The sequence below is a fragment of the Thunnus maccoyii genome, chromosome 10, assembly GCF_910596095.1.
Source record: "Thunnus maccoyii chromosome 10, fThuMac1.1, whole genome shotgun sequence".
Lineage (NCBI taxonomy): Eukaryota > Metazoa > Chordata > Actinopteri > Scombriformes > Scombridae > Thunnus > Thunnus maccoyii.
In genome coordinates, this window is record NC_056542.1 from 5038243 (window position 1) to 5062173 (window position 23931).

General features: G+C 39.4%; 1 protein-coding gene across 1 annotated transcript; it reads left to right on the top strand.

Moving 5' to 3' along the window:
* Window positions 1-206: 206 nt before the first annotated feature.
* Window positions 207-23176, top strand: tmod4 (tropomodulin 4 (muscle)). The gene is made up of 10 exons (XM_042425221.1): window positions 207-289; window positions 12556-12732; window positions 13699-13855; window positions 14929-15048; window positions 19835-19927; window positions 20501-20631; window positions 20898-21005; window positions 21101-21244; window positions 21544-21688; window positions 21801-23176. The coding sequence occupies exons 2-10, from the start codon at window positions 12631-12633 to the stop codon at window positions 21821-21823; spliced, it is 1023 nt and encodes a 340-aa protein (XP_042281155.1). The 5' UTR covers window positions 207-289; window positions 12556-12630; the 3' UTR covers window positions 21824-23176.
* The last annotated feature ends 755 nt before the right edge of the window (window positions 23177-23931 follow it).

A 23931-nucleotide genomic window follows, 5' to 3' on the forward strand; every position in this document is an offset into this window, starting at 1 on the left:
CTCTCTCCCCCTCCCTATGCAACTCTCTACCACCCCCCTCCAATCTCTCTCAGCCAAAATAATAAAATGCTGACATCTCAAAGTGCCGTCTGTGTGCCTGTCTCAGCGCAGCAGAGCTGAGAGCTGAAGCCTGACACAGAGAGAGAGAGAGAGAGAGAGACAGAGAGAGAGAGAGAGAGAGGAGGGGGGGTGTTGGGAGGTGGAGTGGGGGGTGGGGGTACAACTCTCTCCGATCTCTAACTGTAGGTTCTGCCTTGCCGAGGGGCTTCAGCACTGCGCTTCTGTGAAGGTAGGTGTGAGGCTGCTTCCTTCTTTCTCTGTCGCTGTGTGTGTGTTTTGGGGGGATCTCGCCAGCACGCCGGGGTTGACCAACACTTTAATCTTTCCCTCTGGCTTGCCTGTTTGGGGGGCTTCATTTCTTCAAGCCAGAGCTTCTTGTGAGATTCTGGGTTTGTGGAATAGGACAAAGTTGCAGCATGAATGTGGGACATATGAGTTAATTGCTGTCCAAAACTCAAGTCTTTCTGTGCAGAAGTTTGGTGACTTGATAGTGAACTTTTCAGGCTGAAATGATCAATTTATGTCACTTTATGGAAGGCTTTTTTTCCCAGCTGCAGCTTCTGCAAAGGGCCAGCCAAAAGAACGAAATACTGTCACTCAAATGAAGCTATCAGTATGGTATGTGGAGGGGTTAAGCTTTCAAATAGCTGTCCATCGTTGTGCAGTTAATTCGTCACAGGGGATTTGGAGATGTTGTCTCAGTGGGCTGTAGAGTTTAGAGACCGGGAGGGTTAAGTTTGCCCTCTGCCTGTACATCCCCTCCAGCTAAGACCCATTAGTGCCTGACATTTGTATATCTGAATTGATCAAATTGTCTTTTTGTGGTACAAAAATAAGGTGGGTGGCCTTGTGACAATGTGACAAATATGTCTCTGTGTCTTAAAAAACATTTCCACGTATTGCCTCTTTTGAGTATTTGCATCAGGGGCTTGCAGGAGGTGCAAACTGGCGCTGTCTTTTGTTAAAATATTATGAAATCAAACTTGTAAACTTCTCGTTGGGTGCAAAGTCTATGCAGTCAAGATGTTCACGGGGGCCTCAAAATGGTTCCTCTGACACAATCTGAAGGAACCTAAGGCGGGGAGGATTCACACGGCTGGAAGTAGCTGACTTGTGAAGCTAAAATTAAGCTGAGGGCTGATATGGAATGTTACACTTGGGCGGTAAGACGTGGAGAAGGCGACCTGTGGATGGTGACAAATCTGGTGGCAGGAAGAAGACTTGGTCTGGTCATTTAAAAAGCCTCTCCACCCCTGCTACTATTACAGAAGAAATACACCTCTGCCCAAAGAAAAAAAAAAGAAAGAGCAGTAAAACTAAGAGGGATGACTTCAAAGTTTATTTTCTGCCCTAGTTAATACAAATGCCCTGGAACAGGAGCCGAGTGTAAATCATTTTAGAGCATTTATGAGAGTATAACCTTTGTCACTGTGAAATCTAAACTCTTGTAATGGTCTTGGTCTACTTATTAAACTAAAGGGTAAATCCTCACTGTTGCTCGCCTCAATGCAGTGCTTTTCAAATGGAGTTACCCAATCTCCTTCCCATTAATGTTTAATGGATGAGAACAATACAAAACTATACAAGCTCACATGCCCTTAATCATGGTTTTACTGCACGAATCTCCAAAATAAGTCCCCCTTTTTCCCAGACTTCCACCCATCTTTGCTAAAAATAAAAAAAAATAACTGTCAGCGTGTTCTTCAAATGACTTTGTTAACTGACAAACTGAATCAAACTGAGGCACTAAGCCATGAAATAATTTTGTAACTTTACCCTTTACCCTATCAACAGATTGTTGAGAATGGAAAACCAATAATGGTTGCAATAATCATGCCATGTTAGTTGTAATTTTTGACAACGCAATCCACACCTCATGCAGTTAAAGTGTGATTACATTAGCCCTCTTTTGAACTAAATTGCCTCTTCATTCATTACAAATACTGTGCACTGACAATATAACACTATATTCATTAAATGGAGGTTTAATCTGCTTGAATGATGGACTTTGGCTGATGTGAGACGTCCCTATTTGCTTGACTTCCAGACCCTTCCGTATTATGAAGTGCCAAGTCGGATATGTTGGAGCTTCCTTTGGAAAAAATGAAGTGAAAATGTTCTATAGTCTATCTGGCCACTTGAGCTTTAGTTCTTTGGATATCCGTCTTGATTTTAGTTTTTATATGACATTATTAATCATTTTTAAAAGTTTGGCTCATTGTCTCGGTCGTTCAGACAAAAAAAAAAAAAAAGATTAAAGGATGACCTCTTGTCCTACTTTCAGAAATTGTATACACTAAACAAATAATCCTCTCACCAAAAAAAAGCAAAACCTACAAAGATATAAAAAAATATATATTTGAAAGGATTTATATTATATTCAATAGACTCAGATTTGATCAAATGCAACTGAACTTCAGCCTCACATGGAAGTGTAAATTATAAAGAAGCTCAATGTAAACTTTATATCTTAAAGCTGTGGTCACACCAGACTTTTATTTTCTGCATTTTCTGCAAATTCACTAATCTGTTTTTATACATACATATCCCTTACTCACCAATATGTGAAACATAAACCGCTCCGTTGTCAGTATTCTATTCTAAAGTCGTGACTGTTATGTGAGCCACTGAAGCGCTCAGCCTGTTTGCAAGAAAAAGTGGATGAAGATTTCAACAACAAAGAGAGATTATACTTTATTTATACTTTATTATAATTTATTTTGAAGGAGACGGAGGTCATATGACAAAAACAAGATGACGAGGAATTAATACATTTGTGCATCAACTGTACTGAGATAAACCATCGTGTCTAATCATCCAGTAAATTAAAAGACAGTACTTAAATTCAATTAAATTCATTTTCAGTTGTTGTTCACATTGTCAGACAGGTGATAATTCTACTTATTTATTACTGAGGTTGTAGTGGGTGGTAGTGGTGCGCTGGAGTGCATTATATTGGAAAGAGTTTCTAATATTAGGTTTAAATAAAGACGTAGCAGTGCATAAAGAAAATAAATGACTATGAGCTTAATCTTTCCTCTTCACTTTGATGGTGTGAACAGCGTAGGAATTATAGCTTTAGTTGTTACTTGTGACTAAAGGTCTCCAATTTTAGTGGATCAAAGATCATTTGACCAAATAAAACAAACTTTAGTAATGATATATAATATTTGGTGTCAAACTGTTTTCAGTCATTGATTGATTGATCCCAGAGGACACTTATATCTCTCCTGGTGATTCTATGCCAGACCTGAACTGGAAACTGGACTTTTGCCTTTGGTCTGATTTTCGGTGAGTGACACACCTGCTCAGCTGGACTGAGGTCAGGTGAATGACATTGCCAGTGGAGAACATCCCACTGCTGGGTCATAAAAAAACTCCCTGGCAGCATTTGCAGTACATTTAGGATAATCCTCCTCCTGCATTGTCCTAAAATGACCTAAAAAGGGGGGCTACAGTTGCTTCACTGTTTACCCAGTATGGATGTGAACACAAAACTACTTAAAACCAAGTCAGCACTCTCAGTTTCAGTCATTGTTTTATTTCAAATGAAACATGCTGGTGCCAAAACAACATAAATGTGTCACTGTCTAAATGATGGACTCTACTCTCTATTTGCCATCTGATAGTTTCCCCCTGGCTGTTTACAGGTTATCCTGGTGCAGTCAGAGGGTGAGTTTATGCATCAACCTACCAATGGAGGTCTCACACCTGTCAAATAGGGACACATGACATCCATTACATTATTTAGAACATTTCTTTACTTTGTAGTCTGCATGCACAAACCCATTGCTGGTAATATAAACATTTGTGAACACACAGACCACACTAGATCTTAATAAACCAACAATGCATGTCAAAACACCTCTAATTCTTACATATATGACTGAAGAGGGTCCAGTTAACTCACTTATACCATGAATGTAAACACAATACAACATAGCATTAAATCTACCTTGAAGACAAGCAATTGCACCATAAATTGAAGTCTCTAGTGACACAAAGTTTAGCTAACAAGTAAGCCTGACTAGCTAACGTTAGCTGCTTCCACGCTAGCCTCAAACTGAAAGGTTGGTTTTGGAGTGAAAAGCACAAAAATACAATGTTACACGACGAAAGCTGTGAAACATCCAATGCACAACACAATATAGCATTAAATCTACCTTTGAATCTAGATAAATTGGACTTTCTTGGCAGATGCCGTTGCCGTTGAAATGTTCCATGCATGAAGGTCCTTCTTCTCTGAAGAAAAGCGTTTCTTGTCCGAAGGACAAATCTGTGGGCACATTTTACAAATCCGTGTGCATGGTTTACAAATCTGTGGGCACGAATAATGAATCCGAGAGCACGGTTCATAAAATGTGCGCACAGATTTACGCTTGGATCTTTTTTTTTCCCCAGCAAACCCCAGGGGGGCTCTGTAGTATTCAGTATTAATTTTATTCACTGCATTTTCGTCACAGCTTTAGCTCTCAGGTTTTGTATGAATTGAGGCTTCTCATTAAATCTGAGTTGTCTGTCTCTCTGTCCCTTCTTGTTCCTCACTGTCCTGGATAGTTGTGATTATGACATTAATCTCAGGAGAATAACATTTGCTCATTGTTGGAGTAATGAAGAGAAATTCTAATCTGACTTGTTAAGGAGTCACATGTAGGTTGAATGTCTCCGACTGTACAACTTGTTCCAGGTCAGAACTTGTTTGTTTGTTCTTGTCAGACCCGACATCAGACCTGTGTCACATGTGAGGAACTAGCATACTTTCAGTTACAGTTTGAACATAGTAAAAGTGGTTGAGATGCAATAAGCTGTCGTTAATCAAAACTCAATAAAAGTTAGACATACCAGGCTCAACTCATGTCACCGCTTCCATAAAGAGAGCAGCTGCAGGTGCAGGAGATGGTTGAGATTTTGACTGGAAAAAGAAGCATTCAGAGCCAGCTGGCAGCGGCAGGTGACAGCCACCACCATCCTCCACTCCCAGTTTGTTTTGGTTCATATAGAATTCCCACTGGGACTGCTGGGGACAGATGCACATTCAGTCCAGTCTGTTTCCAGTGTGGTCGGAGGCTTCCTGGAATGTGCCAAATTAAATGTCAAAACAAATGAAAACACAAAGTTCACTCTTGCTGTTCAGTTTTCAAGAGTGTATTATCTGCTAGTCTTTGTATTTGTTCATGTCTTACCTATTGTATATTTCAAAGCTGACAACAAATATTCCCCAGGACTGTAAATATGTAAAATATTGATTTAATTTGGATTCATACCTCTCTGTAAAATTCTAAAACAGGAAATATAATTTCATGGAATCCCAAATCAAAGTCAACATGAACCTTTGATAAAACTGTGTATAAAAGTATTAAGCTTTTCGAGTCTTTAACTGGCAGGCTGATATGCAGTCTGTAGCCCTCACTGTAAGCTCAGAACAATGAGCGAGGCTCAAAGGATTGTCTGCGGGCAAACCACAGACTGTTCTTTGCATTAAAGCTTCTATATGTAAGAATCAGAAATTCCTTCTCATTAGTGACACCGGTGACTGAGCTGCAGTCAGCATCTTGTTGCTCACGCTTGTGCTTACTCTGAGAGCCAATCCGCACCACCCAACCTGCAAAAATATGTGTTAATCAACCACCTGAACCTGACCCAACCCGCAAACCGCCAACTTTTTTTTACCAACTGTGTTTACCAAACACCGGTAAACCGGTAGACTCACTCCCGGCCAATCCAAAATGGGCAAATAGGTGAGCCAAATGGCTGAAACAGGCCACCAAGCAGCTGGCGGACCTGTCACTCAAAGCAGCCATGTCCATCATTATGCATAACTTTACAGCTCAATAAAATTTAAACGGGTGAGTTATAAAAAAATTCACCCCCTGTACAGTTGTCATGAAAAATTAGCTATAGAGACCAAAACCATTTTTTGTACCAGGCTGTAAACATGTTTATTTCTGCTGTAAAGTTAGGCATTTTAACATGGGGGTCTATGGGGATTGACTCACTTTTTGAGCCTCAAGTGGCCATTCAAGGAACTGCAGTTTTTGGCACTTCCGCATTGGCTTCATTTTTCAGCCCCAGAGGTTGCTGCTTGGTGGTGATTTACGGAGGCAGCTAGCTGTCTCATTAGCTGGAGAACTAATATCTGCAGGGTGTTTCTAGTCAGATAGGACCATTTTTGTTGTGTTGTGTTTTGTCGTTATGCTGGTTGTTTGTTGATGTTAGTGGGAGAGAGGTAAGGCTCACAGAAAACCGTCCTTCACACAGAAATCAGTCCACAGGCTGTTACAGACAACAAAGAAAGTAGGGGAAGGTATTACTCATTGGCAATAAAAAAAAGATTAATACATGTAAATTGATTCACAATTCTTATATATAGGACCTTTAAATGAAGTATAAACACTGAGAAACTATAAAAGGAAAGGTTTAGGTTATGGCTGATATTAATTATTACTCATTTTCAACATTTAAATGCCAAAACTAGATTTGGGATAGAGAATTCCAGACAAATGTTTCTGCAATACTAGCTCAAATCTGCGAAAACAATGGCATCTAGTGTCAGGGAGAAAACTCCAATATACTGACAGTGATAAGAGATAAAGATAAACAAAGAGAGAGAGATAAACAAAAAAATTATATAGTATTGGTCCGATTGAAAAAGGTTTGTTTTTAACTTGTCTCATGATATATGACTAGAGTCTCCTCTTTCTTTAAGGTCACTTATGAAACCAGTTTGGAAATCACAAATTACTGCAGGCACAAGAGGTATCTGTTCTGCTCTTTTCATTTATCCTAATGGACACAAGACTATCACAGTTTGACTGATGCCACTTCAAAATAACCTTGTAAAAATATAGTATAATGTATGATTGACAACCAGTGTTGGGCAGTAATGCATTACTTTGTAACATGTTCCAGTAATGTTATTACTTTTTTCAGTAATGAGTACTGTAAAGCCCATGGCACATCAATCAAACATTCTCCAACAACAGGGAACATTCTAATGTTGGCAGTTGTCTAAAATGTTTCTTTGAAAACTAGCTGCTCATGGCACCCTGATCGAACAAAACAAACAAAACAGTTGACCAAACTTAACAGGTCAAACAGTTAACAAAAAGTCAAAATGGAAAGTGAAGAGGACATCTACTGTAATTTAGAGCAAGACATATTGGAAGAAGATCTGGAGCAGGACAACACAAGGGAGCTTTTCATCTTTGTCGTGAGCTGGAAAATGAAGACGGATTTTGTTTTGTAATCTTCTCTTGATTCGCACCAGAGCAGTACTACAGGCTGTTGGAAATGGTTACACCACTTATAAGATGTCAAAATACTAATCACAGGGACTTCATCTGTACAGGGAAGCAACTGATGGTCACTTTGAGGTTTTTGGCAACAGGTGAGTACCAACTAGGCTAGCTTAATCGCGGCGCTGTGGCGGCAGTGTGTTTTCAGCTTAAGAGTCTTCCAGCTTGAAAATGGTGGTAAAACCTTTCATCCCGCACAAAAAGTGAGTTGAGTCTACATAGATTTATCCTCCACCTTGTCCTGAGCCTCCTTCAGGCCATAACCACCACAAAACAGTGCGTGTCAAAACACCTGCCCCTATTCTCTATCTACAACCCCCACACCGGCGGCTAGGCACACATTGATGTGCTGCCCCCTAAAAAAACATATTTTTTTTCCACAGAAAAAGCTGTTTTATACTTCAATACAATGTTGGCCAAACTACAGTGGTTACTAGTTGGTTGCTTGCTTTTCACTGTAGTTTAAACTATTACATGGATGTAGGAATGCTACACGACCATTGTTTGGTTCACAGAGCGTATTCAGTGTATACGACTGCATGCACTGAACCGTAACGTCCGTACCATGATGGTTCGGGACAAATACACATAACATTACACCCCTACAACTCACCCATTGGCATTTCATTGTCCTGTGCTGTACTCATAGAACTTGAGTTACATCTAGGTAACTACTATATTGACCAGCTGCAGCGTGATGCTTCTTATTGGTGCCAGGGGTGGCACTTGATGTGTTGAGGTGGTGTGTTTTCAGCTTCCCCTCATCCTTTAAATCTCCTCCATCTTCCTCAACACTCAGTGTGATCCCGTGTTTGTGTCATTGGCTTTACACATTAGAGCCACACAGAGCAGATAAGAAGCTGTTAGGCATTAAGGAACATGTTTTTAACAGGTGTTTTTTTATAGTTTTAGTTCTTACTGTAGTTAAATAAGGAGTTTGCATTCTCTTTTTATATCTCTGCCAAGCTTTGCATTTCTGTCATTCATATTAGTTGGTTTGTATTCCAGCAAATAAAGTTAAAAGAAGCCCTGATACAGGAATACTTTTTTCTCTGCTAATGTGATCAAAGATGTTTAGAATTTAAATCAACTGGAGCGTTGCTGAAAGCTGAAACATGATGCTGCCCTTTTGTGTCCATATTCTAATCTAGAGTGAGTATCTACTACTGTACTGGATAGGAAAAGTTGAGCATCTTATTATAATTTATTTCTAACAAAGAAACTGCCTTGAACTGTAGACTTGTTACTTGACAACAGTACAGATGCTTGGTCGCCATGGAAAATGATTCCAGTACCTGTAATGACCTTGCAGTTACTAAACATAACATGATTTTTGTAATTTTCGGACATTTTTATACTGTAATACTGTTGAATGTCTATGTTAAACATGGTCAAAATTCTTGAGGTGAGAATATGTAGAATTTAGCCTTCAAATCAAAATCCAGGGCTTCAGTTTGCTATGAACGCTATGTTAGCAAAGTTACCTCTACTTCCCCAGTCTTTGTTGCTAAGGTTATTCATGTTCTCCACTCACATATTTTGGATCAGATTCGAGTTTGAACATGTACAGATGTATTTGAGAAGTTTATTTCAAGTACAGAAAGAGAAAAAGAAGCAAAATCCGACTACTATTGTTTAATTTCGTAGCCTCTGGAGCTGGTGGAAGTTTCCTGAAGCTGACCAATCAGAACAGAGTGTGCTCATCGGGATGGGGGGGGGGTCTTAAAGAGACAGGAGCTAAAAACTGCTTTTTTGAACTGTAAATAATGATGAAAGATATTCCAGTAGAGCCCCAGAGTAAAAATACCTGGAACCTGACCTGGAAATGAGCATGATGTGTCCTCTTTAAAAGTGTTTCTCTGATATAAATTCAGAGTACACGTCTCAAAATTTTAGGCTCAGAGAAAAATACTGCATATCTTAAATATCCACATGATTCATTGAAGGTATTGTTTCACCAGCCATACAGTGTTAAGCATGTGAGTACAGACAGTCATGGGGAGTATCTACATTATGCATGTGTGTGTGTGTCTGTGTGTGTCCTCTCTAATATAATGTAATCTGATCTGTGAATCCAACCAAACAGACGTTACCTTAAAACGAACAAGGTTATGATTACATGGTGTTTGTGTCACTGGAGCAAAGCAATGCAAGGTACACAGAACAGAACAGAGTAGAATAGAATAGAGTGTCCAAGCCTAGCATGTCTGATAACATTCATTAATTGCAGGGTTATCATAGGTCCTGGAATCGTTTTGGAGTACCATTCCCATGGCGACCGAGCTTCTGTACTGTTGTCAAGGAAACCTGATCATTTGGTTGTGGTATGTCAGGACCTTATGCTCTACTGTATAAGTCTTTGACTTGATCTGTTGACACCACAACCTCAAAGTAACAACACCTGCTGTCTTGATTCACTTTTACTTTACATTCAGTTTTTCATTTGAAGGGCCACAGACAGGACACAGAAATTTCAGTATTAGTATAATATATCTGCAGGGGGGATAATTGCCAGGTTTGCGGTCATACCAGTTACTCCTTGATTACTATATCAGATGCTGAAATTTGCTCTTTATATAATAAAGCAGCATTCATGTGGAAAGCTGAGAGACTGACAGCAGAGAGACAGGTTGTAGTTCTGATTCACATCTGGAAGACCTACATTCAAATTAACTTAATTTGAATGGAAAATCTCAAACAAAACTTCTGACTCACATGGCCGACCTCTAAGTCAATGTCAGTGGAGCTGATGATGCTCTCATATCTGGCTAAGAGATTTTATTCATGTCCATATACATCCATAACTCTACTGTGCAGAGTCACTGGAATAGCACAAAATAAATTCTGTTGCAGTGGAAATTCCAATATTTTGGAAAGTTTTCAGTAGCTTTAAGACAGCTGTGTATTACCATTTCATGAGACACTTTTCTGGGCTTTCTGTCCTGATGAGAATAGCTCTCTCCTCTTTATTGAGAATTGCCTCTTCAATACTAAATCCAGTTACTAGATAATATTATTGAGGTTGTTGTAGGGGCTGGCGGAGGTAACAAATGTTTATGTAGTAGAAGAAAAGTTGTACTGATGGAATTCCTACTTGTTGTACACATTAAACATGACTCAAAATCCCTTTAATCAATCCAATATACGCATGATTATATACTGATGCAGAAAGCCATCTTCTGTAAAGTTCTTGAACTCTTGTTGCCATCACAGATGTTAACTGTTACTGACATTGTACAAGCAGATTGGCTGCATGAAACCACATTCTGACCCGGACCGTGATGGGTTTTCTTCTCTGGCCAAGTTGGGATGAAATTTGGACTGAAAATGAAAACATTGGACCTCAAACCTGATAGCTGCATTACTCATACTTTGACCCAGAGGTATATGTATGCTATCGTTGTGGTATTTCCTCATTTGAGGGCCCTGCGGTGTAGTTTGAACTCGCTGCTCTTTGCTGTATCAAGAGACTGTTTTTATATTTGTCTTTAGGTGTTTGTGGCTTTTCATCACTGGGTGTAGATAAGCTTCGGGTGGGTCCACTACTGTATGAACGAGTGTCCGTCAATGATAAATAAGGGATCGCACTTTCCACCCTTCTCTTCTCTCATTCTGCTATTCTTAGTTGCTGTGTGGTGAGCTAAGGGTTTAGAGTTACAAAGACCTTGCTCTCTCTCTCTCTCGCTCTCTCTCCTTCACTTTCTTCACTTCTCCGCCTCTTCGCCTTTCAAACCGCAGGGCATCAGCGGTTTGTTGTTCACCTCTCATGTGTTTTTAAGATGAAAATAAGGCTCACGTAAGCATGTGATGGAAGCTGCTGCAGCATGTTTATACAGACTTTCTCCTTCTGAGTTTTGCAGATGTATTATTGGAAATGCATCTATTATTATCGTCACCACATTATTGAAGTGCTCTGGATAGAGCAGCTGATAAGCTCAATAAAACTATTTGGCAAGGACGGCGATTCACAGTCAGGGAGCCCCAGTGGTCCATGAGAGGATTCCAGGGGGTTCCCAGGTAAAATATCATTGAGTGTGCATAAAAAGGTTTGGTTTTTGAATATTCTAATCGGAGGTTTCATGTTTTCCATCTGCTGTGTTATCTGTTTACTAGAAATTTCCTAGGACTGTGTGTTATCAAGCAGCAGTCTGTTGCTCAAACTTCTTCTATTTACGATACGATACAAACTTGATATGATATGATATGATGTGATACGATACAGTACGATGCTGTACATTAAGCATAGAAACAATAACATACGGTATAATATAATATGACACAAGATTATACGACAAGATATTGTGTGTTCTGTTATGATGTGATATACAATATGAAACAACTGTGATAGGAAATTAAATGAAACAATATGATACAATATGATAAAATACTGTATGTAACAATACAATATAATACAATACAGAAAATACAAAACAATACAATACGAAATAATCCAATATGATGCTGTACAAAAAATGCAATAAAATATGTACAATATCATAAATGATAAACACGATAAGATATCATATAACATGATTCTGTACAATGTGATGTGATTACATATAATACTTTATGATATGGTACAAGATAATATTGTTATGTAATGATACAATATACAATATTATACAATAAAATAGTGTACATTATCATACAATGCGATTTAAAAAATGGTATGAAACAAATATTATACAGTACTATACCTTTCAGTACAATACAAAACAATACTGTACATTACGAGGCAATTTTATACTGCAGAATATGGTATATGATGCTCATATGGTATGAAATGAAACAAAACAATACTGTACAATACAATGTGAAGTGCTACAATATGTAGATATGTCAGCTTTTTGTCTTGCATCAACAGGTGCCACAGTTTGTCTAAAGCAAATATACTGTTAATGTATGAAATGTATAAAATATCACTATAATTACATTAAATTGTTCCAAATACATTCAAACTTTAGGGGTTTTTGACATGAAAAAAAAAATACAGCAACTCACTAGTCACAAGTCATGATGAATTTTGATACATGAACAGAGGTTAGGGTGCAGATTCAGTTCAGTCCTTAAGTACTAAATGATCAGGGATGTTTTGGATGTCACACCAAGAACACAAGAAGAAAGAAAGAAACAAACAAACAAAAAATCATTCTCATTTTGAATCACCCCTCCTCTCTGTCTCCCCTGTCTTCTCTCACAGTGCCATCCCACCCAAGGGTGCGTAGCAGTGTGTATGAGTGAGTGTGTGTGTATGTGAGCCAGAGCCTCACGAGCCATGTCGGATCCCAGGGATATTGACGAGGATGCCATCCTCAAGGGCCTCAGCGCCGAGGAGCTGGATCAGCTGGAGTATGAGCTGCAGGAGATGGACCCCGAGGTACGGTGGAGTGCTCGATTAGTCTTAACCTGCCAGGCAGTTGACTTGTGATCACTTTCTCTAATGCCACAAGGCCTTAGTGGTCAGATCAGATGCCTGAGGTCCTTAAATCCTTCATGTTTTTGTTCCTCCAGGTGGTCAATCAGTCTGTTCTGCAGCTACTTGATACTACTGTCTGAGGAACAAAAACCTGCAGGATACAGAAAATCAAAAACAAGAAGTTTCAGTTAGACTTTCCTGCAATGATGTCTTCCTTTCAGTGAACCCACCAGTGATTACATTTGTAATGGACACAAGAAGTGAGCAAAGAAAGGCCCCTGCAGCCAGTAAAAGGAAGTGTTGCCACTACAAACTTTCTGTAATTAAAATAATGAAAGAAAGTGCTTCAGGCCTTTCTTCCTTTCAACGACAACCTGTCCAGCAGAAGTTCTTCAATTACATCTTAGATTTCAGTGTTTTTAATTCTGAAACTTAAAAATCAGCTCACATTTGTCGCCAGTGTTCTCGCAAAGTGCACCTACAGCGTGTGACCTATGTGATGTAATGTTGCTGTGCATTGTGGGACACTCAGACTATGTCTGATTACTCTGGGAAACCAAGTGCCACAGAGAGCTGGGAGAGAAACCAAAACTTATTGTGTATAATATGCACATAACGAAATGAAAAACCACAGATTTAAAAAATTACCTCACAGTTATGTACATAGCTTAAACTGGTATACCCACTGCAGAGTGGTGTTACTTGGTTATTGCAGTCAAATAAAAACTAATTTCAGTAATCAAAGAAATTATTGCCAAAGTGTTTTCCATCTTCTAATGATAGATGAAAAGATCTGGATGTGGCAACACTTTGCTCACTTTCTACTCTCATTTAATCCACCCGGGCACTAAAACGATGATCCCGTCTCTCCCTGTTCTCCAGTCTTAATGCCACATCAACATAACATTTGACCTCCTGTTCTCCCAGAATGCCATGCTGCCAGCTGGTCTGCGGCAGCGTGACCAGACGAAGAAGAGCCCGACGGGGCCATATGACCGTGACGCTCTGACCCAGTACCTGGAGAAGGAGGCCCTGGAGCACCCGGACAGGGAAGACCTGGTGCCCTTCACTGGGGAGAAGAAAGGTGGGAAGAACTGTCACATAATATTTAACATAGCAAATTTAATTTTGCATTAATTCTTCTTGAAGGCAGGATTTTTATGAGTAACACATACAGAAATATAAACCACATGATCCTGTAATGGTGGAAAAAACAATTTTGTACTTTTTGTGCACAAGCAGACAACATTAGAGGCATGTTATTAAAGAATTACAGTATATATGTATTGAATGGTCACAATAGCTGTTGACCTGTTTACATAAATCTCCACAGGTCTTTTCTTTGTCATCAGATAGCTGTTACAGTATTGCACTTTGCGATGCACCGCTGCACAGCTGCACTGGCTCCTAGTTTCAGATCTGTGCAGGGTTTTTGCAGCTCATTGAGTTTTGAGGCCATTTCCATCATAGTCGCACAGGCTGACATGTCCGATCTATACCAGGAAAATGACTTAATTGAGAATATTTGTACTGCAGTTCCTGTGCAACTCATCTAATGAATGGAAACTGATAATAATAGAACGGGCATATGTAGGTTCTGTCTAAAATTAGGGTTTTTCAGAACAAAAACTTTGAAGATGAATGAGCACAGCACAAAGAAAAAAAAAAAGATAAGAAAGCACAATCTGGCTCCAGTGGAAAATTAAGTTTATTAGAGTTGCTCCACAAATCCGTGATAAGCCCGGGCTTACTCGTGTTTTGGGAAACATGATCCGAACAGAGCTTTTACCAAAACAGAGACAAATTTATGGCTTGAGACTTTCAGCTTGCAGAAATCCCATTAAGATCTTTAATTCTATGTCAGATGTCACTTTCGGAAATTTTGGTTTGCAGACTACACATGAATACAAACATCAAAAATGTCAATCATCACTGCAAAATTACTTTTTTTTAAAATACTGGAACAACAAACTAAATCCTCTCTTCTCTCACTCTGTCTGGCTTTTTCAAATGCTTATTTCTATCCAGCTCTCACTTCTCTCCATCATCTATTTACAACAAAACTTCTCTTCCTTCCTGTCTCATTCCTGATCGTCTCTGTCTGTTTTGCCCTACTTTTCATCTCTTTACTCATCTGTTCTTTATTTCTATCTCCAGGAAAAACCTTTGTGCCCAAGGCAGCGGCGGAGATCCCTGAGCATGAGCAGGTGACACTGGAGCCGGAGCTCGAGGAGGCTCTGAAAAACGCCACAGACGCAGAGATGTGTGATATCGCAGGTTAGACAACCACCATAACTACTAGTAATAGTAATAGCAGCGGTGGTAGTTCTCCGTTCATCTAGTCATTTCACTTTTTCAGATTCACTCAGTGCCCCATTGCCACATCAGACACATTCTAAATATCAAAAAGCCTATATCTTGCTTTGGAGTTTATTTGCACACAAGAAACATGCAGTTCATGTTCTCAGTAATGTTATTTCATTCAACTTGTATTTGATGCTCATAGGTACAAATTTTAAACTCTCGCCACTTTCAGCAGACTAATGCAAAAACAGCTTTCTAGATTCAAGATTCAAGCTTTGTCATTTTCTTGTGTACTTGCATACACACACAAAAACCAAAATACTGTTCCTTCCAGGCCACAGCAGTGCAAAAACAACAAAAAGGATTAAAATATGTATCTAAAAAATCCCTTAAAAATGATAAAAACATATAAATCCCAAGAGTGAAAAAGAAAGAACAGTTAGCAGCACAGTGCATTTAGAGAGAAAGTGCATGTTTTAGTTCGATGTTGACAGCTGCTGCATGTGAATGACCAGCACTGATAGTAGGGTTATATAATCCATTTTGCTGTCTAGAGAACAAACATTAGCCAGCATGATTGTTGGAACTGCTGGTTTGTATGGATTAGCAGTTTTTAGCCTAGCTCGCCCCGCTTCCGCATCCTGTCGCACTGCTTTTGGTGTTTCCTCTCTGGCGCAGCTCGGCCGTGGTCTCCTTTGGGCCCACAGGGCGTAGCAGACCAAGCTCACTCAACTGATTTAGCTCTCCAAGCTACTATTTTGGCCACTCTTCATTTTGGAGTGGTTATTAGAGATTGGAGAGTAGACTCTCAAAGGGCTAAGCCCCCAAGTGGAAGTGGAGTCACCCACCAGATTGACTCACTGCCACAATGGCCATCAGCGATGTAACGATGATATTCAAGCTGAAATGAAGACCAGGTTTCATTGTCACACTGGGATTTGATTGACTCTTCTTCCTGTCATCTGTTTGTCCTCATGCTGCTTCACAGCAACAGGTGCTTATTAACCCATTATGACATACACTGCATAGTGTGACCTCAGTGACTCTGTGACCCAGATAATTCTATTTTACAGAAGTTATACAGTCTCTCTGCTGTTAGCTTCACATTGTTTGCCTCAACACTGAGACAGCTCAGTAGTCCCAGGCTAACAGACATGGTCAGACATGCGATGGGCTCCAATTCCCCACGCTCAGCAACACAAAAATAAATAAGCCTGGACTGAGGCCACCAAAGGAAGGGTGGAGTGGACGTGGGGATGGCGGGGGCAAAGATACAGTATCTGTTTGTAACAGACAAGTGGGCAGCAACTTTGTTCACAGATAGAAAAGCCACAGCTTTTCATGTTTCCTGAACCTGAAAATCATATTACTGACGCTTAGAATCAACAGTGTGATGAGAGAAGCATCTTGTTTGGAGTCATTTGGAAACAGTTCTTTATTGAAACGTCATTTAATCAATACAGGAGGTGTAGATTTGACAATTTATTCATGTACTGGAGCTGATCTTTAAGTAGTACGCGCTATAGTAGAATAATTCCTTGATCACAAGTATTACAAGCAAACATTAAATTACATTACAGGGTGTTGTCTGCCCATCAACTGTACATGACAATTTGCCATTTGGCTAAATCAGACACAATTACATCATAATTATGGTAATTAAAGTGCCTTTTCCCATATATTTCCCCTATGTATTTAGCTACGACAGCTAATCCAGGGGGCGTAAGTCTGTGTTGGATTAAAAATTATTTCTTTAAAACTGAAGTTTATTTGCAAAGCTTTAGGAGGCGTATGTTGCTTGTTCCAGTAAACACAATGTTTGGATTTTGTCTGTCTTTCCTGAATCTCCACATTAGAGGTGATGAGCACAAAGTAAGAATGAACTATACTCAGAATGGACACAATTATAAGAGTGAGACCTAGTTTGAAAAAAATAACTTAATTTCCCTTTAAGTTACAGTAACTGATGTATCAGACTTACTGATTCACCTGAAAGCCATAAATATTATGAAACCTTCTACATGTGTATAATCGTTACGCTGAATAAATGCTAATGATATTATAATTGAGATTCAATTGAATCATAAACCATGTTTTCTTTATTGAGTGTGATCCTTTGACCACCCTGAAAACCCGGCCACACTCCTCTGACAAGCCAAACAGGCAGGCAGGCATCCGGAAAGGCAGAGTAGGGGAGCCTGTTTGTCCGGCTCCATCAGCCTGTCAAAGAGACCGTTCTAACCCTGGACAGAGTCCAGATGAAGATTAAACCTCAGTTAGCCTGTGTCAGTCTTTTGTTTGGGCTTTTTGGCAAACAGACTAAAAGGGGATGAATAGCTTGGCCGACCTGCTCCATGAGGCCAGAGAGAGAGAGTTAAGTCACCGTGAAGACTTAATTTTCACGTTTTATTCATGATATTAACACGTTGCTATATTGGGCTTTCTAGTTATCTGCAGTCTAGTTTGTGCTGCAAAGCTACTGTGGGTTATTCTCAGGGCCAAACTGATGACGTGAGGGTGTTCATGGCCAGTAACGCCCATCTGAGCAGGCAGCTGTCTCACTGGCCTCCCTCTCCTCACAAGGCCCTTCCCATGGTTCCCCACACCGGGTCAGGAGGCTGGTGGGTGGGAAGGTGGAGGGGTGGCTCCTGTCACGGCAGTTGGTGTGTGACACAGTTTGGTGCCGGCGGGTTACAACAAGAGCATGAAAAGAATCAGCATGTCTGCCTCCTCGTGGTCATAAACAGTAAAAACAGGAGAAATCTCAACATTACCAGTTTAGTGAACGTAATGTGGAAAATATTCACTCATTCATTCATTCTGGGTTTAAGTGTAAAAATGTAGGAGACATTTTGAAGAAATTATTCTGTTTTCTTTCAACATATGTTAACACTAATTAGTCTACTACTAATAAATCAAATTTCAAATTTTAAATAAAGTTAAAATACTTAAAATAGTGAAAATAAATCAGCTAGTTGGTTGAAAGTAAAATATGATACCAGTGGTAGAAAGTACCTTCTTTACTACATTTGGGAGATAATACTGTTTATTTACAGATTTAGATTTTACATATTCAGTTTATATAATATAATGCTATAGATTGAACTACCCAATAGTATACTGAATAAAATCATATAAATTGGCGCCATTTTGACCAATTTTGGCATCAAAATGCATCATTAATTCAATGAAATAATTTAGCACTCTGAAAGGGGCCATTCTGCTTAATAACTACTCTTACTTTTGATACTTAAAGCTACTGTAATCAATATTTATATATTAATAATGGATCAAGTGACTACCTGTATGTGAATGGGGTCGTCATCACTCGACACTGCGGTTCCCTACAACTCTGTCAAGCTTTTTAGCGTCCTTTAGCTCACTGTTTTGGTTTTTACAAACTGCAAACTTTCTGTTTTGGATCACTTTCCAGACGCAGCTGTTTTCAGTTCAAAAAAGCCTCGATAAACCCTCTGTGTGCTTCCTGTCAAGCACTAAACAGCAGACAAAGTTAGCATTTAGCGGCTCTAGAAACACATATTTCTCCAAGGGGTTGGTGGACACCAAAACGGAGAAAAATTTAGAGTAAATATTACACTTTTATCCACCAGGTGGCACATGACTTCAAATCAATATCAATGTTCCTTTGTGTCTGTTAAGTGTGTAGATAAGCCACTTTGTTCTAGCGAGTTCACCAAATCAACTTAAGAGGTGATAATATATCAGACTTGTGTTTACAGCTTGTTGTGCTGCCCCCAAGTGGCCAAAAATTAGTTAATGCACGTAACTTTACTTGAGCAAAATTTTTAAATCAGAACTTTTACTTGCAATGGAATATTTTTACACCGTGGTATTAATACTGCGTGATTAATTACCTTGCTACCTTGTGCTTTTAGTGTGTTTTTGTAGTTTAGGATCTTTTTAACTTGTGTAAAGCGTCTTTGAGTATCTTTAAAAACACTCTGTAAATTAAATATATTATTATTAGTATTAGTATTAGCTAATAACCAAAGGATATGAATAGATTCTCCACTATGGCCAATTCTATGACAGAATGACGCATTGAGAGGATTTTTTTCTACTGTGTATTTTAAGAGCAGTTACAAAGTAAGAATTCAACATAGTGTATAAAGTTCATATTCTATCTCAGATAAGAAATAGTTTTGTATTGTATGTCATGAAAAATGCACCAAAAATGTACAGAAAGTCTCTGAGACTTAAGGGTCAAATCTATCTTCCCAGTTCATTCTCTATAGACCAACGCTGACTCTTCTTTCTCCAAACTGTGTGTGGTCTTTAAACATGAACATGATATCAACAGATGATATCACAGAGAAAGTTATTTCCACCCTCTCAGCCAGAAACATGTGTATTAAGTATGTAAATATGTGGTATCATTATTTCCTCCGGGCCCCTGGAAACTGTGCGATCACAGCCTGTGACCGAGTTTCCTGCTGAGCTCAGACAACAACAATATCCTTATCTCGTCAAACAGACACACAGAGTTGAGCCACACATGAGCTGAGGGAACACCTAACTCTTTTTGTTCAAAATCTCTTTTTTTTGTCAAAGTCAGAAAGTTGCAAATGCAGCAATGGAGATGATGCATAAATCGGTGCTGCCGCACAGCAACGGCACAGATTGGAAAAACAAACATGACAATTAAGAGTACAACCCGGGACATACAGTATAATCTCACTCAAGCATCACAGATATTTTTATCTTGTCTTCATAGTGACTGTTTTTCTTGTACTTGCAGCTATCCTTGGAATGTACACCCTGATGAGCAACAAGCAGTACTACGACGCTTTGGGCACCCAAGGAACCATCGCCAACACAGAGGGCATCAACAGTACGTATGACCCGGTTTTATAAACATTTTTCCTTTTTTTTTTTTAATGGCAAAGATATTTTATGATCTACTATTGACACTGATAAGATGATAAGTTAAAAAGTTCACCACTGGTCAGATTCTTCATCTTGTTTACTTATTATTTGATCACAAAATGTCCTTATTTCAATCATCATTTCGCTTATTTTACTGTACTTAACATTACAAAGTCCTTGCACATCTGTTTTATTTGAAGACTATATTAAACACATGCATTTGTGCACACAATAAGACATTGGAAAAAAAGCATTGTTTTGTAATCGGTACTGAAACTCAGGTATGGTATTAAATGGCTTTAAATGTTCTGGACAGTAAGTGATTGGAAGTTGTTGTATATAAACTATGTGAAGAAAAAGAAAAAACTAAATATCAAAGGAAAATTTCATTGTCATTTCAATGAAGGATGGAATGCATCCGTTGAACTCGATTACAGGCCGATCACGATCCATGAAAAAACATTCAGATATAGTATAGTGACCATAACATTGCACTACAGTTTGTCACTCTGTAGCCTAAGCTGTTACGCTGTGTTAGGTGTCGTGAAGGCGGATCCGTTCAAAGTCTTCCCCGATGAGCCGCCCAACACCACCAATGTGGAGGAAACCTTGGAGAGAATCCACAGTAACGACAGCAGCTTGACTGAAGTCAACCTCAACAACATCAAGGTCAGCCCAGCAAGAAGAAACGGATCAAATGACCAGTGTGTCTTGTGTTCCCAAATCGCTTTTTAGACCCACACAGTTTTACTTTTTGCCGTTCACAAACTCTGAAAGTGACAATCATGCTTCCTGATTAACAAATATTTAAAAAAGAGTAAAGGGTTTAATCAGTGAAATAAGCTGCTGTAGCGATCAGTTGATTGGTAAAACCTGCAGATCTGTGAGCCTCAGCCAAAGCTCGTAAAGGTGAAGCCCCTTTGTTTGTGTTGCAGGACATTCCCATCCCAACGCTGAAAGAGATCTTTGAGGCGATGAAGGGAAACTCTCTCGTGGAGTCTCTTAGCATCGCCGCAACCCGTAGCAACGACCCTGTGGCCTACGTGAGTACATCGTTTTGTACGACAGCCGACGAACACTATTTATCGTCATTGTTTTGTTCTTTATAGCCTATATTTTCTATGTCTCTGTGTGTCAGGCATGTGCTGAGATGCTGCAGGAGAACACCAGCTTGCAGAGTCTTAATATCGAATCCAACTTCATCACTTCAGACGGCATGATGGCGATCATCAAGGCCATGGCCAACAATGCCACACTGGTGGAGCTCAAGATCGACAACCAGGTATGAAATAAAACATTACAACTGCACACGTTCTGCACAGTAACTAATGCGGTGACACATAAATAATAAATATGTCAGATTTAATGTATTTTGAGGTGTAATCACCTTGTGTTAGTCAAGCATTATGAGCATGTGTGCAAAACTGAAAATCATCACTTTCATCTTGAAAAATGTTTAATAATTGATTTTTATCCAATTATACATTCATACGATGTAGCCAAAGTAATTTTTTATGCACTTTCCTGATATGGTTGACACTCTTTTTGAATGAGCTGCTTCTCGTCTTCTCTCCGGTGCAGAGGCAGAAGTTGGGAGACTCAGTTGAGATGGAGATCGCCTCCATGTTGGAGAACAACTCCAGCATCCTCAAGTTCGGCTATCACTTCACCCAGCAGGGTCCCCGCGCCAGAGCCGCCATGGCCATCACACGAAACAACGACATGAGTAAGAAACGGATCTTCTTGCCTGCTTAGAAAATCAATTTTTAATGTGCATGTAGAGTTCTGGAAAGATAGAGGTAAATATTTATTTAATCTGATCTTTCTTCTCTCTGCAGTTCGCCAGCAGAGATTAAGATGAAAGCAACAAAGAGCGAACAGAAGAACAACCCCTTCAAGCGCCTGGAGCCTGCAAACAGACCGCCGTCGACAACCTTCTGCTAGCTTGTCAGTGTGGAGCACAAGAGCTGAATGAACTGCCAAACATCCATTTCATTTCATTTCATTTCATTTCATTTCATTTACCGCAGCCAGCTTTGTGTAGACTGCTGAATTCATCATAAAGGAATGTATAGGTCACAAGCAAAATGTGAAGTGTCTTTTTTTGTGCTTTTTAGTTTTGTGCGTCGCCTAAAAAATCATCCAAAACAAAAGGTTAACCCTTTTCATTCACGAAAACATTTTCAATATGGTGCTATCTGTGGGAAGAAAACTGTAAATACTTTAAATAAAATATATATTCAAATATTTTTTGTAAATGTTTGGCAAGTTTAATTTCATTGTTTCTACACCTTATTTTGACATGAGTATTTTATATTGGATATATGAGTATTACTCTTAACCGAAGCAGCACATACTTTGGTGCATTTCAGTGTCTGCTGCTACAACTAGACATAATTGTTTAGCAGAAGCTCACAACAGGTGATCTTCTAATTCTTCACCATAATTAATCTGTATTAGATCCAGATGATGTGTCTAGTGAATAATAAACATTAAATGATGATATTCCCCAAGACTGATGTATACTGCAGCATTTTAAGGATGAACTCTTCATGTTAAGAAATGCAGCGCTTTAATCCCTTAATGTCTCTCCTGATCCTCTGACTTCCCCCAAGCACCTGAGCTATTTTTACCACCCCAACCCCGATGTGAAACATAACCTAGTCCACTGGTCTTGAGTTACCTTGTTCCAAATATAAGAACCAACTTTAAGAGGGTCGGACGAATGGTAGAGGAGGGGGGGCACCCGTGTGCGCCCGTAGAGATTTATGAACAGAAACAGCTGCTAACCTCTGAGGATTTTGACAGCATTGCTTAGGTTCCTGCCTTCCCTCCGTCCCTTATTTTTTAAAACTTATTTCTTCATTTCTTTAAAACACTCTGACTTAATGTCAAGTCTGACATGACCAAGTAATAAACAAAAGGTCATGTTCAAAGCCAAGCAGGCTTCACGGACATTTGGTACCTTATAATGATTTAAAGTCAGCGTCACAGTCTATTCTGGGGGTTTTCCTTTTTGATCATTGTTTGGCAGTAAAACACAAGTGTATTTTTGGATTGTAATGCTGGGTGCCATGCATGCTGTGACAGATGTGTTTACCATATTGTGTTCCTTTATTTTCCTTTATTTGTCATATTTGCATCAGAGGACTATGTAAGTTGTAATGCTGTAAGAGCAAATATGATATTAAAAGGTAAAAAAAAAAAAAGATTATTTTGACTTCAAAAGATTGTACTTCTCTCATCATAACAAGTGTTTACACGCATACTGCCAAGTCTCCATGACGTGTGGGAAAGATCTTCAACATATCAAGAGCCTCCCCATGAGGCGGTGATGCTGTGAGCCCCAAAATAATGAAGTGAGCTTGCTTTAGACACGCATTAGTGGTGTCATCAGAAAGTAACCCATGCTAAGTCCTTCTGCCCCCTTTCACTAACCCTGACGGTGTTATCCAATTTATACCAACTCTACAGGAAGAGGCACCGAACGAACACCCTGTGAAGAACACTAACCGGTGGCTTCACTACCCAAATTAGCACCAATACCGCCCATCTGCTGCTGATTTACGGTTAAGCTGACTAAGGATTAGTCCTACCAGAAAGAGGTGATGGAACTAAATTGAAAGGCACGAGACAGGAAATAAAGGGGGATGAAAATAGTCTCACCCCTTCTATAGGTGACGAGAGTCAAGGGTTTGTTCAGTTTTCATTTCTGCTTTTCTGTTCCTGAGGGGTCCATGAACAAGACATATTGACGCTGATGCTGGTGAGGTTAACATACTCAAGTCTGTAACACTGTGTAAAGTCACAAGAGAGCAGCGTTCAAGTGACATCTTGCCTCCAAGGTGGAACAATTTTTAATTATACAGCCAAATGTCACAATTTTGCTTCAGGGGGTTTACAAGCTGACAAGCATATCACATCCTCTATCCTAAGGCCCTTCAAGTGATTATAAAAATTATAGTGATA